Below are 15,576 nucleotides of genomic sequence, written 5' to 3' on the forward strand. Positions count from 1 at the left end.
CACTGGATAGCTGGCCAATCACAGCACACCTTGCTTTTCAGGCCGATGAGCTTTGTAAAAATCGACGCGTTTCAGAAAGGCGGGGCATAGAGGAGAAACAATAATGTACAGTATGTGGAAAATAATGTGTTTTTTGAACCTTAACACATAACTCATACCACATAAACACATTTCATTACACCAAATACACAAAATAATGTTATTTTTAGCAACATCATATGACCCCTTTAACCTTCCATGTATTTCGATTAACACAGCACCTAAAGTTCACAGGCTATACATTAATCTCATATTGCTTAACATTTATAGCCAAGATGCTCGTATAGATGGTCTTCGATATTTGATTAATGCCCTATATGTTTTTTCAGGATTCTAATAATCAACATCTTATCGTTCGGATTAGACTCCGCCTTCTTTTGGGGGTAGGCTCCGCCCCTGCCTTCATCATCAGGAACTTAGAGAAAGAACCATTTGAGGGTTTAATCCTGATTTACTTCTTTCTATTAGTTTATGGAATACATTTCATTCAAATGAGTATTCGCCTAATGAGTCTTTTTGGTAGAAATGAAAGCGCCAGCATAAGTTCTACAGGAAAGACTCCAATCTTATGTCATTCATTGTTAATTTCGCTAAACCAATCACAGCTCGGCTTAATACATTAAAAGACTCATCTTACCCTTCCACTTCGCTGCCTGTAGGTGCCGTATCGAAGTTCCCCTCCATCCTCCCCACCACCACCAGGTTGGTCCCTATCTACTCGTCTGGGGGTAGGCTCCGACCCTGCCTTCATCATCAGGCAGGACCTGCCAGTTAACCACGAGTCCCGGACGAGAGACGGGGCCTACGCCAAAGAACTTAGAGAACCATTTGAGGGTTTAATCCTGATTTACTTAATTCTATTGTTTTATGTAATCAACTTCATTCAAATGAGTATCCGCCTACTGAGTCTTTTTGGTTGAACTGTTTGGACTATGATTCGTCAGTTCGCTTGGAATCTTCACTGCTGTTTCTTGGCAGCACTGTTACCTAAATAAACTGTGATTTACCTGCTGATTTATCATCGCGCTCTAAGGACAGCTGTGAAAACGCTATGGACTATACCTTACCACCTTTGCTTCTGTCAAGTTTCCCTTCGTCAATATTACCACAAAGTTCACCCAGTCCTCCAGCCCAGCCGCTGCCTGATGTTTACAGCCCTGCTGTGTCTCCTGGAATGCCCTGCTGTGACATCGAGCCACAGGTCATGCAACCATATGCAGCACCAGTGCGAGAGGATCTTATTGCTCCGCCTCTGGCCTTCGGTCTCCTCACTCCATCTCAGCCTGTTGACCTGTCAGCTCCGCCTTGGCTTCTCCCACCTTTGACTCCACCGGAGACCCTTGGCCTTGCGGCTCTACCAGGTTCCCTTATCCCACCGGCTCCCCCTTGGTCAGTCGTCACTCTACTTCCGCTGCGCTCCGTCCCTCCACCCCCATGGCTGCAGCAGATTCCTCCATTCCTTCGGCGTCACCTCTGTCCTCACTCTAGCTCCACCTCTGATGCTTGTCACCGCAGCATTGCCTAGGTCTCCAGTGCCAGCGTCCAACGGCTTTCCGTCTGCACAAGTGGATCCATCTACTCTTTCTCCCCACTTGCTGTCAGTTACCACTGCATCATCTTGGGTCCTTCCTTCCTCGACTCTGCCGTGGGTTGTCGGCACTGGGTCTGTGCCAATGGGCTGCTTACATCTTTTTTTTTTTTTTCCAGAAAGATTGACCAGTTCACAATTTCAATTTTGATTTGATTTTATGGAAATTTTATTGAAATTGGGAGGCAGTCAATCATAAGACCATAACTTGGGGCGATATATGGAAGGTTCCACAGGCTAGACTAAGCTTCCTAATTAGGTCCACATATGACATCCTTCCAAGCCCCCAGATTATCCAGCTCTGGTATGACTCAGAGACAATCGACAGTCTATGTGGTACCCCAAATCTTAGTCTACAGCACATTTTGACTAGCTGTAAAGCTGCTCTGACCCAAGGCCGGTACAATTGGCGCCATGATCAAGTGCTTTGAAAACTGGCAGAGGTGTTAGAGGAGTGAAGATTCGAAGCCAATAGAGCCAGTCAATCATCCTCCAAATCACAAATATGCTTCGTTGGGCAAGGAGCTGGAGCAGAAAACATCAACCAGAGAGAGTGGTCCATTCTGAAACCTGGATGCGAGTGGCAGATAAGAGTCGATCTCAACCAGCAGCTCAAGTTTCCATCTGAGATAATAACAACCTATCTGCATCCAGACATTATCCTGTGGTCCATCTCTGCCAAGACAGTAATCATGGCAGAGCTCACAGTACCGTGGGAAGAGATGATAGAGTCAGCATTCGAGAGGAAAAAAGGAGAAATATAGCAAACTAGTGGCAGCGTGTACCGAAACAGGGCGGAAATCATGCATCTTACCTGTTTAAGTCGGATGCAGAGGCTTCATGGATAAATCCACCCCGCAGCTGTTGAAGAAGGTTGAAATTACTGGATCGAAGCAAAAGGCGGCACTCGGGGAACTGGCTGAGGAGGCAGAGAAAGTGAGTTTCTGGTTGTGGCTAAGAAGGAATGACCCCAGGTGGGGAAACTAAGGATCATAGGGCCAGCAACAGGGAGTGGTAGGGAGATGTCCCTTCAGCTGCCCCACCACCCATGTTCTGAGATTAATGGGGCAAAACATCTGTGATGGGTGGCTCCCAGCTGATGACCCATTGGCATCGGCGGAGGTGCGACAGGCAGAAATGCCTTGCAGTTCTTAAGGATATGTGCTCCTATTTATGTGTAACTAGTCAACTTAAAACATAAATACAACAGCATGACTGAAGTAACATTGTCTTTATTAGTAGCTTGAAAAAAAAACCCATCTGGTTTCTGAACATTGTATTTTTAGTAGGCATGCTATGCAAAAAGTGGTCAACATGGTGTGAATGTGTAAAACAAATTCCGTAGTTAAATATCTTTGCAAAAGAATTATTGCAAATATTGTGCAATTTGAATTAAACATTAAATATTTTTGAACACAGAGTAAAAAAAACTAACATTTGTAAACATTGCAAATATTGATCAAAAGTGTATAGCATTTTTATGAACCCTGGCTTTTTGATAATGTGTATGGGAACCATGTCTTTAGTGATATGAAATGCCACAACATCTGTAATTTCTTGCCATTGGGGCACCTTTTTGTCATATTGAATGGCATTAGAAAATGCTACCTCTAATGATATCTGGTATTTTGCAGTTTTAGGTGGACCTGTTACACCTGGGCGGCAGGCTGTTGGCTTGTTTTCATCTCTTAACTTTGAGCATTCTTCCCATTTAGTTTGGTGTCTTTGTCGCAAATGCTGGAATAAATTAGTGGTACTGTTCGACATAATGGAGTTTGTCTGACCTCTCAAATCCGAACCATTTCCAAACCACAGAGGAAATGTTACTACCTTTCTTTGGAACAAGGTTAAAAAAAACAAACATTTGTAAACATTGCAAATATTGATCAAAAGTGTATAGCATTTTTATGAACCCTGGCTTTTCGATAATGTGTATGGGAACCATGTCTTTAGTGATATGAAATGCCACAACATCTGTAATTTCTTGCCATTGGGGCACCTTTTTGTCATATTGAATGGCATTAGAAAATGCTACCTCTAATGATATCTGGTATTTTGCAGTTTTAGGTGGACCTGTTACACCTGGGCGGCAGGCTGTTGGCTTGTTTTCATCTCTTAACTTTGAGCATTCTTCCCATTTAGTTTGGTGTCTTTGTCGCAAATGCTGGAATAAATTAGTGGTACTGTTCGACATAATGGAGTTTGTCTGACCTCTCAAATCCGAACCATTTCCAAACCACAGAGGAAATGTTACTACCTTTCTTTGGAACAAGGTCATCCTGACGTGAAGAGCCATCTGTCTCCATGATGTTAGATGCTATTTCTTCATTACGTTTGTCACGATTGTGTCAGGATAAGTGATTCTTATCTTTAGGCCTGATTGGGGTGTGGTTGGCACACCAATGAGGGGAAAGCAGCCATACTATTTAACGACCCTTATTTTGACAGGTAGGGACGTGTCTTGTGGATTCTGGGTTCTCCTGTCCCTGGCGTGTCCCTTTCTTTTCCCGTCCCTTTTGGGGGTATAGGCATGTGGCAAGCTTGTGTCAGAGTTCACTTTCAGTAACTGTGACGTTAGGAGGGTAGGGATGCCGGCTGGTAGGCTGAGCTATGGCACCTGTAGTGAGTAACCATACAGCTTCACGTTTGGTGATTGTTCAAAACAAAAGTGGGGTGGAACATTACAATTTCTAAGCCCTATTCCTAGCTGAATACATTATATGTGACGCCGTTGCTGTTTTGCTGATGGACATTGACGCTTCTTTGCCCACGACTTTGCTGCCTTGTGGGCAGTTTGGCTTGTAGCTACTAGCTTTGTGCTGATTAAGCAGTCTATTAGCTTTATTTTGATTATTTTCAAGTAAAGTTTTGTTGTTTTCATTACGTTTGCACTTTGCACTGGACTGTTCTTTTCAGCAGTTTGGTCTTGTTTTTGCAATAATACTTGTATATTTTGCTCTTCTTTTGTGCAGTGTGTGCTTCACAGTGTGCGGGGTGTGTCAACACAACTTCCTTGCGGTGGGTGTGTGGTGCCTGATTTGGTGTGAATTTGGGTGGGTTTGGATGACCTCCCGAACTGCAGCTGGCCTACTTTGTTTCCACTAAGCCTGGCCCTAGAAAAGTACCACTATAAATATTTTTTTGTTTTGTTTTGTCTCTTTGTGTGTGTGCTTCATGGGATAGAGTATTTTATTGATGATGATGCTTTTATAATAAAGTATATATTTTGTATTGATACTCACGTCTCACTTTATTTTTATATATTTTCCCTCAATTGGTAAACCTTACCTGGATATCCTTATGAGAAGTTTTCCCTGGCACTCCACCAGGGTGGCATACTCAGATTAAATTAATTGTGAATCACAGTCCTCTTTGATCTAACTCTGCCACAGAGTCATATTCTGTCTGTGTCAGTCTTCATGGACTTTTAATTTGTTTTCACTCCTCATGTGTTCCATTAACCAGCTTCCCCGTCTGTGTCTGATCATGTCATACTGTTCAGGTGTGTCTCGTCATTAACGTAGTTTGGTCTGTGTACTTAGTTTGCTCATAGTTTTACCTATATGTGGATCTTTTAAAGACTGTTAAACTTAATCCTTGTGTTCGTGCGTCTTCATCAACACTGTATCGTAATAGAAGACTCGACCCACAAACGAAAGTTAAGCGGTGTGTGTCCCCGCATTTTTTTTTGTAGTGGACAGCACATTCCAGGGCCCAGTTTATGGCAGGGCCCCTCTCTGGCCAAAATTGTGGACAAACGTTTGCTACATTTTGATTGGATCTTGGTGGACTAACATAAGCAAACTGTCCAACGCCATCAGATATGATGCTAGGACAACAACCAGACACCACTTAGAGGGCAAGAAGAAGACCTTTGGTACCAAGCCCGAGAAGGACAGGACTTCTCAAGGTACTTTTGCTTGCGTGTTCCAGGCTAAGGACCTTCTGCACCCACTCCAGGGCCACATCTGCTTGTTCCAGATTTTAGGACCCTTTGGTGCTCCAGGAGATCAGCATCCTACAGTGCTCCGTGTTCAAGGTTGTTGAAACGGATTCCTGCTCCTTTACCCACTGCATTGTTACCAGCACATCCAGTGAAAGAAGTCACCGCCACCGGACTGCTCACTCAACTACAGAGAATGTAACTATCACTTATCCAAACCTCTTCCAGAGACCTTGGCAGTATTGTATATTATCAGTATATGATTTTTCTAATTTACATTAGATATTATATAAATTATTGTAGTTGATAAATAATAGTTAATTTATTTGTTATTTGTTCTTTACCTTGTTTGTTAAAATAGCAAAAGTTTATCTTTCCATAAGATAACGTATCTCTGACATAGCAACACCCAACATAATCACTTGCATTTTATGCATCTTATGCACTTTATTCCTTTTTTATTTGTGGTATTCATTTAGTAGTTGTTGATTACTCTTGTCTATCTTTTGTTAATAAAATCTATTTTATTGCACGGGTCTTCCTTGTGTTGATGATACCGAAAGAGGTTCTACAAGTTAGAGATCCCATCAATCTTTCTTATGTGATGTACTCATAACTACACCTTAAGTGGCACGTGATTCAAAAATCATAATGTCATTGGTGACGTGAGAACTAGTGATGCATGGATGTTGGTTATATCCGCAGGCGCTGCAGATAATCCGCAGGTCGGGCGGGTCGAGTAATAAAAAAAAATACATTCTGATTAATTGCGGGTGGTTCATGGGTGGATGGGATAAATCATTTATGATGCAAATATTAACTACATTTTCTAAAATATGTTTTAAATACATTTTTCATCAGGCAGACAATTTCATTTGTGTGTTCGCCTGTTCAGGAAGTTGCAATGACAGAAACTGTGACATTCCAGATAAAGTTTGAAGGGTGTAAAGCCAATGTTAATCAGTGGCGGCTAGTCGGGGGAGGCACAGCTTTCCCAAAATTGAGGTGAAAATGGGAGGATGACGATTTAATGTTAATAAAATTCACAATTAATTTCAGTTCATGTCTCAGAATGTGCATTTTTTGTTTGTAATTCCATAGCTGTAATGCCATAACATGTTAATGAAGTTGGAAAGTGCAGATTTTCTATCATGAATGTGCCGAATCTGCTGATGTAATTACAACCACTAAATGATAGAGAAGGGGAGGGGGAGGCCGGGGGAGAGCTGAGCTCTCGTGCCTCCATTGGTAAAAAAAAAATAGCCAATCACCATCGAGTGTTCACTTTCAGCACTGAGGAGTGTTGAGAAAAGAAATCTCGCAAGGGAGGCTAGAATCCCTTCTGATATCAACCAATCATCATAGAGACGTAAATTATGTGATATTAGTTTGAACGTCTCCTGCTGCGCTGATAATGTACCAAGTACTTATGATGAGTAGCGATATTAAATATTTGCTTGCCAACAGATTTAACAAGCTGTCATTCAAACAGTATACAGTGGGTACGGAAAGTATTCAGACCCCCTTAAATTTTTCACTCTTTGTTATATTGCAGCCAGCAAATTTACTATGTTTATGGACAACCCAACCTTCCTCCTCCTCCTGCTGGAGCAGGGAGAGCGATCTCTCGAGGACCATACCAGACTGTTCCTAGAAGTGGCTCATCACACCAGCTGCCCAGATGGCATGCTCTGCTCCTTCTACAACACGAGCCTCAACACCGTTTGCAGAGCGCAGTCGTCCGAAGATGGTCCTCGGGAAAGTTTCACCACTTTGTGGAGTGGGTACTGGTAAGAAACAGATCTCCGTTCACCTTCAGACTTGAGGAAGATCTCAAGTCTGAAGGAGCTGAGCATTGCCCAGGAGCCAGAGCCTCATTCAATGTCTGACCAGATGCGTGAGCTGGCAACTAAGCCCGCCACGGAGGATGTCACAGTGGAGCGCGAGGGCGTGGAGGAAAGCCCCACCCACTGCACCACCGCTGGGGGTAAGCTGCCGATGGAGGAATTATGGAGGAGGAGGGAGAGGGGAGTTGCACCAAGTACTGTAGATGTGCAGAAGGATATGTACAAGGGATCTGGTCTGACCGCTAAAGTGGTCTAAGAGCTCTGTCATGTGTCTGGCCTGGTGCTTTTTGAGCCACAAAGAGCACGGCTTGCTCTATTGGTCACTCCTTGGAGATAGATAGATATATTTGACGCCCAGTAGAGATTCTAGCTCCTGTTCTCACCAGAGTCCTTGAGTGGACCAATTTATAACCCTCATGTTTCATGTTGCAATTGGAGATGCTGTAAGCTCTCTTCCCACAACAGTCAATGTTACCTCATGTAAGCTCAAGCAGCCAATTGACCCATCATAGCCACATGATGTAGGCTTTAATCTAAGCATGCCTGATGCCTGTCTGTGTCTGTCTGGAGAAAAAAACTCAAGTTTATAAAAATACCCGTGTACGTGTGAACATGGCCTAAATTTCTTACGACGCTGATGTTTTCATGCTCTATATAATATAAAACAATACGATATAAAAGTAATATGAGTGTACACTGTAACATGATGAATGCTACGAGTCTAAGAATGTTTAGACCATGTTTATTATTAATACGCCATTCACAAATAGATTTTTATAACCTGCTAAACAATAATAATTAGTTTGTACTATCCTAAAAAAGGACATTATATCTGATAAAGTATGTGTGAGTCTATGACTACAAAATCATATCATACTATAGTATAAAATCATACATGGGCTACTAGGCTATATGACTACAAAATCATAGTTGGCTTTTTCTAAAACTATAATTCCTGACTAAAATGTTTGAAATCGAGAGAAACGTGTTGAATATGATAGGCAATTCATTGTATTTAAATTTTTTACCACGCAATGATGTTTTCATGCTCTATATAATAAAAAACAATAGCCTATATAAAAGTAATATGAGTGTACACTGTAACATGATGAATGCTACGAGTCTAAGAATGTTTAGACCATGTTTATTATTAATACTCTGTTCACAAATAGATTTTTATAACTGCTAAACAATAATAATTAGTTTCTCAGATATAAAATGTCCTTTTTTTTATTTTTACAGTAGTACAAAGCATGCATGAGTCTATGACTACAAAATCTCTCTATATACAGATGCCCCTGATATTAACATGCTCACAAAAGTTTTTTTTGTTTTTTTTGCTTGTTTGTTTTTTTGTGATCAGATACCTGCACCACAGATGAATCCTGCTGACTTTTACTTGAGTCTCTTCAAACTGAGAGCACTGTACCAACATCAGATGTTCAACTAAACTGATATTCTATGGTAAAACAAGCTCCTTGACGACTACTGATGAGTTTTTTTTTCTTTTTTCTTGAATCCATGGAAAGAAGCAGCAAACACTTAAATATCAGGTATGGTTTACTTGTTTCACTTGTTGAACAGAATATGTTTTCAGGAATGACTCAAAGTCTGTTCACATCTCTGTGGTTAGACCAGTGTTAACAACAATGTGTCTTTGACCTTCATTTTGTATGTTTTGATTATACTGTGTTGTAAATAAAATGCAAACAATAATAATAATAAAAAAAAAAATTCAATCTCCTCACATTCTCTCTTACCTGCCTCACGGTCACATGACTCACTGATGGCCCATTAGGGGACGGCCCTTTGTCTCTCAGGTGTGAATCACTAAATATTCATGCACATTGTCACTCCCTCGCATAAAGCTGGTCTATCACAAAACATGTCTTACAACATTTAAGTCAATATTTTGTTTTATGTGAATGAGTAAGCAGAATGATTTTCACATCATTTTGATGTAAATATTCTAGCCTACAAGACCGATTACTCAAAAGTCTTATTCAGAACTATTCAGTATGTGTTTTATGGCCATAATTCAGCTACATTTCCCCCCAAAACTTAGTAACCAAGCTTAATATTTAAAAAAAAAAAATGCAAACATGTAGATCAATCTTGCTCACATATTATTGTAGCACAGTTTGTGCTGAATACCAAAAAAAAATAAAAAAATAAATACACATTGACCAATAGTATGTTATAAGTAACTGAAATAAGTACAAATGTCAGGGCATGTCAAAACATCTCAAGGGCCCCAAAATCACCTCAGACCCCAGAGGGATAAAGGTTGTTTGGTGACAAAAGATGTATCCCTAAGGCTGCTTCCACTGGTTTCTGCTCTCAAGTTGTGGTGTTGCAGTCATTTCTCCTCTGTCTTTTAAGTCACAAGAGAATGAGAGACTCAACAGGCTTTGTTCTGTAAGGCTGTTGAAGATTTACATTGACCACACAAGTCAGTAGCTTAAATTAAATCAAATCAGTTAATTATTTGTTTTGGTGGCTGGCACAAAGGGCTTGTGGCTACATATAGGATGTTGCATTAAGTAAGGATGTTGCAAAGTATAGGATGTTGCATTGGGTAAGGGACACAATTGAAGTTTTTAGTGCCTGAGATGAAGCCACACTCCTAGTACAGTGGGCTTTATCTAATGCTGGCCATACTGCAAGATTTTGGTTTTGTGGAAATTGCCAACATAGCCCAAAATCAGTGCTTGTTCATGTGTGTGACAATTGCGTAGTGTGTTATCAAAGATGCAATCTAAGAAAACTGCTGATGTGTTACCGATGCCTGTGAGATATTTAGCACGCTAAACATCTCAACCTGTCGGCGATTCAGGGTCCTGCAGTGTTAATGTTTCAACTAAAAATGACATTGGTGATGACCTACAGCCAATGAGAGGGCACGATACAGGGCAAGGGAAAGTTCAGGGTGTGGAGTAAAGAACGGCAACAAAATATCAGCATGCATGCATGCCTTCTGTAAGGAACCATATCTCCTTCATATTCTTTTTTTTTTTCTTGTTCGCTGCAAACCAGCATACAGTACAGACAACTTGTATCACAAGTTTCTTGGGGTCTACAATTTCTAACAGGAAGAAATCCAGTCTCACACAAGAACTCCTGTCTTACGCTTGATCTTACATTATTTCCTGCATCACTTCTCGCTGGGACTCGCTGCACATTTTATCACATTTTCGATAGTAATTAAGATATGGATTTGACTCCTGGTTCTAATCCAGGTTTTATATGTTTGAACAGTAGTCAGTTCATATCTTGTGTCCATCTGTGTTGAGGCAAGGGCTAGCTTCCCATAGTTTCAGCTGCTGATGCAGCATTGAGTGAACCTGTAAAAGTAAACTTATCTGATATCCAGTCAATGTTTTGTTCTAACCACCCTTGTCTTTAAAACACTCAAGGTTCAAGTATACTTGTGGACAGTGTTCAAGGTAGTTTGTTTTGTTGCTACAGTTTTTCTATAGATTCATGCTCAATTGGTTCTGTTTATGAAATTAAACAGTGTTTTTGAATGAATCGGTTGGCCAAATTATTTAATTCATTAACACAGCCACCTACTTCTGTAATTTTGTAGCTTACAGAAAAGTCGCTGAAAAATCGTTGTCTCTGAATCGGGAATGAGATGTTCCATCAAAGCGCTGTTGACACTCTGCCTTGAGGGTTGGTGTCAGCTCCCTCAGCCTATGAATTGGTGTGTTTTTATCAGGGATGCACTGATCCAATACCAAGTATCATTACTGGTTCAACACTACCCTTTTTTGTCGGGTAAAAGTCAGATGGGATCGATTAAAATCCAACATTACGTTACCTATTGTTGTTACTGTCAAGCTCAAAAAATAACAAACATTATAAAAGCACATTAGAAGGTTTACTGCATTGTATTCCAAGTGTGTGTGTGTGTGTTTGTCCTTATTTACAATGAAGTGGTGTGTAGATATTGTAAACTGATAAAAAAAAAAAAACACTGCTATCAGCAGATACTAAACATTGCTGTATCGGACATAAAAAAGTGGTACTGAGCCATTCCTAGTTTCTATACAGGCTTTAGAGAAACTCCACATCTGGGGGGTGTTCCCATAGCATCACTCAGTGACACATCTTGTTCCCTATTCGTAGAGCCAGGGTTATATAAGCAACAGACCAATTTCTTGTTAATTTAGTTACTAGAATTTTAATATTGCATTAATCATTTGTTCCTGTGTATTCAGGATGGAACAGTATTCTAAAGTGTTACTGGTTTATCTTATAATGCATAATTTCAATATGGCATATTGTGTTTTACTCCAGTGTTTTCAAAGGGTCTGTTCATATAATGAAAGACAGAGAAAAGAAAAGAAACAGTTTATTGGTCATTTCAAAACCTTTTTTCCCCTGCCAGGGATACTTTCATTAAAAGTAATAAAATCAGGAAACTCAAATCAACTTGTCAAGGTGAAATGTCAGAATTGGAACTACCTAAAGACAGACAGACAACAACAACAACGATAATGATAATACTAATGATAATAATAATAATAATTTCCAATGTTAAGAGCCCATGGTCAGTCATTTCCAGATGATGCACTGAAGAATCAGTTCTGGGCTTTTCCTGATTGATGGTGTTAATGCTGAAGTTCTTCAGGCAGCAGGGTGGAGTTACTTCAGTGCTGGCAGTTTATGGTGTTAATGGCAGTAAGCACTGCATTGTTTGGCTAAGAATGGCTAAATTGAAGAAGCAATGAATCAGTTCTTAGACCCAACCTTCTCCAGTCTGTCCGAGTCTCTGGCCAGGTTGGGGCTGATGCCCCTGAAGCTTCCATAAGTCCGCTTTGGTGTCCCACTCAGGGCTGGTGGGGTCCCTGTATCCATGGGGCAGATATAATCTGCTGATTCATCCACTCTGAGCTTTCTTAGTTGTCGGAAATTAGTAAAACCAAGCTTCGTTGGCTAAGACACAGAAATTAATAACAATACAACATGACAAAAATGATACTTGGAACTTTTATGTAGCATAAAATAGATTATTTTGTTTGGAATATCATACCCTGACTTTGGCAGTGGTGGTAAGTGGTGCATGCCCACTGGCATTGGCAAACTCCTGTTTCTCCTGCTGGGCCTGAGGCCCCACCAGTGAGTTAAAGTTAGTGGCGAGGTGGCGTCTGAGGAGGGTTTTCTGTGGAGGGATGTTGAGCAACATGGCCAAGGTTTCTGACTGAAAGCGAGGCTCCAGGATCTGATATGGAAATATAAACAACTTAAAGGGATATTTCACCCCATATAGTCATGCTATTTTTGTAATGTTACAGCTAAAGTAAAATCAGTTTAACATGATCAACTTAAAACAGATAAACAACTTAAAATAGATAAAATACCATGCATAAAATCTCACTACTATGTGATACTGAAATAAGCATCCAAAAAAAAAAAAAAAAAATAAACTTTGTCAGCCCTTTTGTAAATATCATAAAAGAGTTGAGGAGCAGCCTTTCAGCAGAAAATTAGGCAATCAAAAATGGTCCCTTCCTATGAGTGATATTGTGTATTGGTTTTCAGTCCTGCAATAAAGTGCCTGCATGTGTTTCTGGGTCTAAAAATGATGGAGCAGGTCACGCAAATCCACTTAGTGCTAAACTATGTGCATCTGTTTTCACACCTCTCAGTAGTGCACAGACAAAAGTAAGCAGAAACAAGCCTGCGCTGGGGCACACAAAACCTAAGCATTTCAAGAGTGCTAATATAACGGTCCAACAGCCTTGAGACTTCTCATTGTGTCATTCCACTTGTCTGTGTTTGCATGTTCCAAAAAAACTCTTAGTCTGCATTAGTAACAAGGATTTTTTAGTGACTTTTCTGTAGGTTACAAAATTACAGTTGAAGGTGGCTGTGTTAAAACAACACCATGTAACATTTGTTCACTGTTCCCCCATGTGGTTCATAAGCACAATTGTCTGTTACCAGTGTCGTAAATACTGTCACTGTATAAGCTTTCCCGTGGGCAGTGCAATACATGTGAATTTTTTGACTAAGCTAACGGAACCAGCGAATGCAGAAACCTTGTTTGTCAACCATGTCTAGTTTTATGCTCGAGTTTAGCCTAGTTTTTATGCTCGCATAGTTCGTATGTAGCATTGTTTGCAAAGGGTGTAATTTGTATAATATAATAAAATGTTGTCAGCGCAATCATGTAACCATAATGTCCATAATAGCCTATACATAGGTCATTGCCATACGTTTATAAGGCTGTAAAGTAACAGAAACTCTTTATTTGAATAATCCTTCAGATGTGAAGTAGACTGGGGAATTAGTTTTTGGATCTTGGGTGGCGAAACGACAGCCAATATCAGAAAACTATTCACTATTTAGCTTCATCTCACAAAACCCTCTGGTTTCTTTGCTGGCTCTGCCATGGCGTTGGTTTTGAGACTTGCATATTAGATTGTTTCTTCCTATAGTTAGCTGTTGGCTAACTCCACCCAGGCTACGAGTAAAATATGTGACATATGCCGTAAAGCAGGTCGCACTCTTCCGCTGGCAGGGGATGGGCGGGGCTATGTGTACCGACTCGAAAACTAAACTTACAGTGTGGTTGTAGCCGATAGGAGGCTGCTCAGATAGCAGCGGCAGTAGAATTTGTCTGGTTTAGAGTTGTTCTACCACTAAAATAATTTTAGAGACATTATTTTAAGGTCGAAAAACTACATAGTGTTGATTTAATGAGCAAGTTATTAAATCATCTGGCTAACTGATTCATTCAAAAACACTGATTCATTCCGGAAACAGAACCAATTGAGCATGAATCTATAGAAAAACTGTAGCAACAAAGCAAACTACCTTAAAAATGTGCACGTGTACTTTAAAACTTGAGTGTTTTAAAGTCAAGGGTGGTTACACCAAAAATTGATTGGATTCAATTAGAAGTTCATTGATAAAAACTGTCCATGGTATTATTTTTTGAAAACTTTGAAACAAGTTAAAGCATTGTTTTACAAGTGCTTAAAACATTTCTCAGTATTGTAGTTTGCAGGTAGACAGCATCATCTAAGTTACAGTTCAGCCCTAACTGCAAAAAAAAAAAAAAAAAAAAAAAAAAAATATTAAATCATCTGGCTAACTGATTCATTCAAAAACACTGATTCATTCCGGAAACAGAACCAATTGAGCATGAATCTATAGAAAAACTGTAGCAACAAAGCAAACTACCTTAAAAACTGTGCACATGTGTACTTTAAAACTTGAGTGTTTTAAAGTCAAGGGTGGTTACACCAAAAATTGATTGGATTCAATTAGAAGTTCATTGATAAAAACTGTCCATGGTATTATTTTTTGAAAACTTTGAAACAAGTTAAAGCATTGTTTTACAAGTGCTTAAAACATTTCTCAGTATTGTAGTTTGCAGGTAGACAGCATCATCTAAGTTACAGTTCAGCCCTAACTGCAAAAAAAAAAAAAAAAAAAAGAAAAAAAAAAAATGATATCTCAAATTGTCACATAAGCACTTATATAATTTCCCACACCTTCCCCTTGTTTTAGCCCTCATCAGTTCTAGTATATCTTGTCCACTTTCAGTTCAGTTCGTTGTCTGGTATTGTTTGCTGTCATGCGGTTTCTCCTGCGGTTATACCTATTTGGATGATCTTTTATCGTTTGTTTTAATAAAATACCTGCCTCCTTGTCCTATTTGTCTCACTTGTCATGACAGATACAATCAATACAATACAATGGATTTAGAAGCTGTTCATCTCTTCCTTCTCACCCAGAAAGATCACTCTCTCGAGAACCACACCAGAAACTTCTTGGACCTTGCCCACCAGACCCACTATCCTGACAGTGCACTTATTTATTTCTTTATTCTCAATGAACAATTGAAACAACAACAACAACAAATCCCTTTTTCACTTTATGGCTCCATCTCAGTCCAGTGAGCGTGCATCTCTGCCTTAAAGGGGTCATATGACATTGCTAAAAAGAACATTATGTTGTGTAAGCACAAGACTGTCCTTGCAAAGTGAGGAACTGCCCCACTTTATAGAAACATCCTTTGTGCACAGACGCATTGTAGGCTACTCTGCAGGTTCAGGAAACAGTCCTCCATAAAATGTGCTGCACACTTCTGAATATTTGGGTTGAACTGTTCTGGAACAGTGTTGTAAATACAACTTAACCAC

General features: G+C 40.0%; 1 protein-coding gene across 1 annotated transcript in view; it reads right to left on the reverse strand.

Annotated features, from left to right (window-relative positions):
• Window positions 1-11,945: 11,945 nt before the first annotated feature.
• Window positions 11,946-15,576, reverse strand: part of LOC107728095 (liprin-beta-2-like) — a 40,642-nt gene continuing 37,011 nt past the window's right edge. Inside the window, exons 25-26 of the mRNA XM_016538171.1 lie at window positions 12,456-12,644; window positions 11,946-12,358 (exon numbers count right to left, since the gene is read on the reverse strand). Of these exons, the coding sequence (XP_016393657.1) occupies window positions 12,155-12,358; window positions 12,456-12,644 (393 nt within the window). The 3' untranslated portion in view covers window positions 11,946-12,154. The remainder of the gene's footprint in view (window positions 12,359-12,455; window positions 12,645-15,576) is intronic.

This window comes from Sinocyclocheilus rhinocerous, unplaced genomic scaffold (genome assembly GCF_001515625.1).
Source record: "Sinocyclocheilus rhinocerous isolate Xijiao unplaced genomic scaffold, SAMN03320098_v1.1 scaffold1358, whole genome shotgun sequence".
NCBI classification, from domain to species: domain Eukaryota; kingdom Metazoa; phylum Chordata; class Actinopteri; order Cypriniformes; family Cyprinidae; genus Sinocyclocheilus; species Sinocyclocheilus rhinocerous.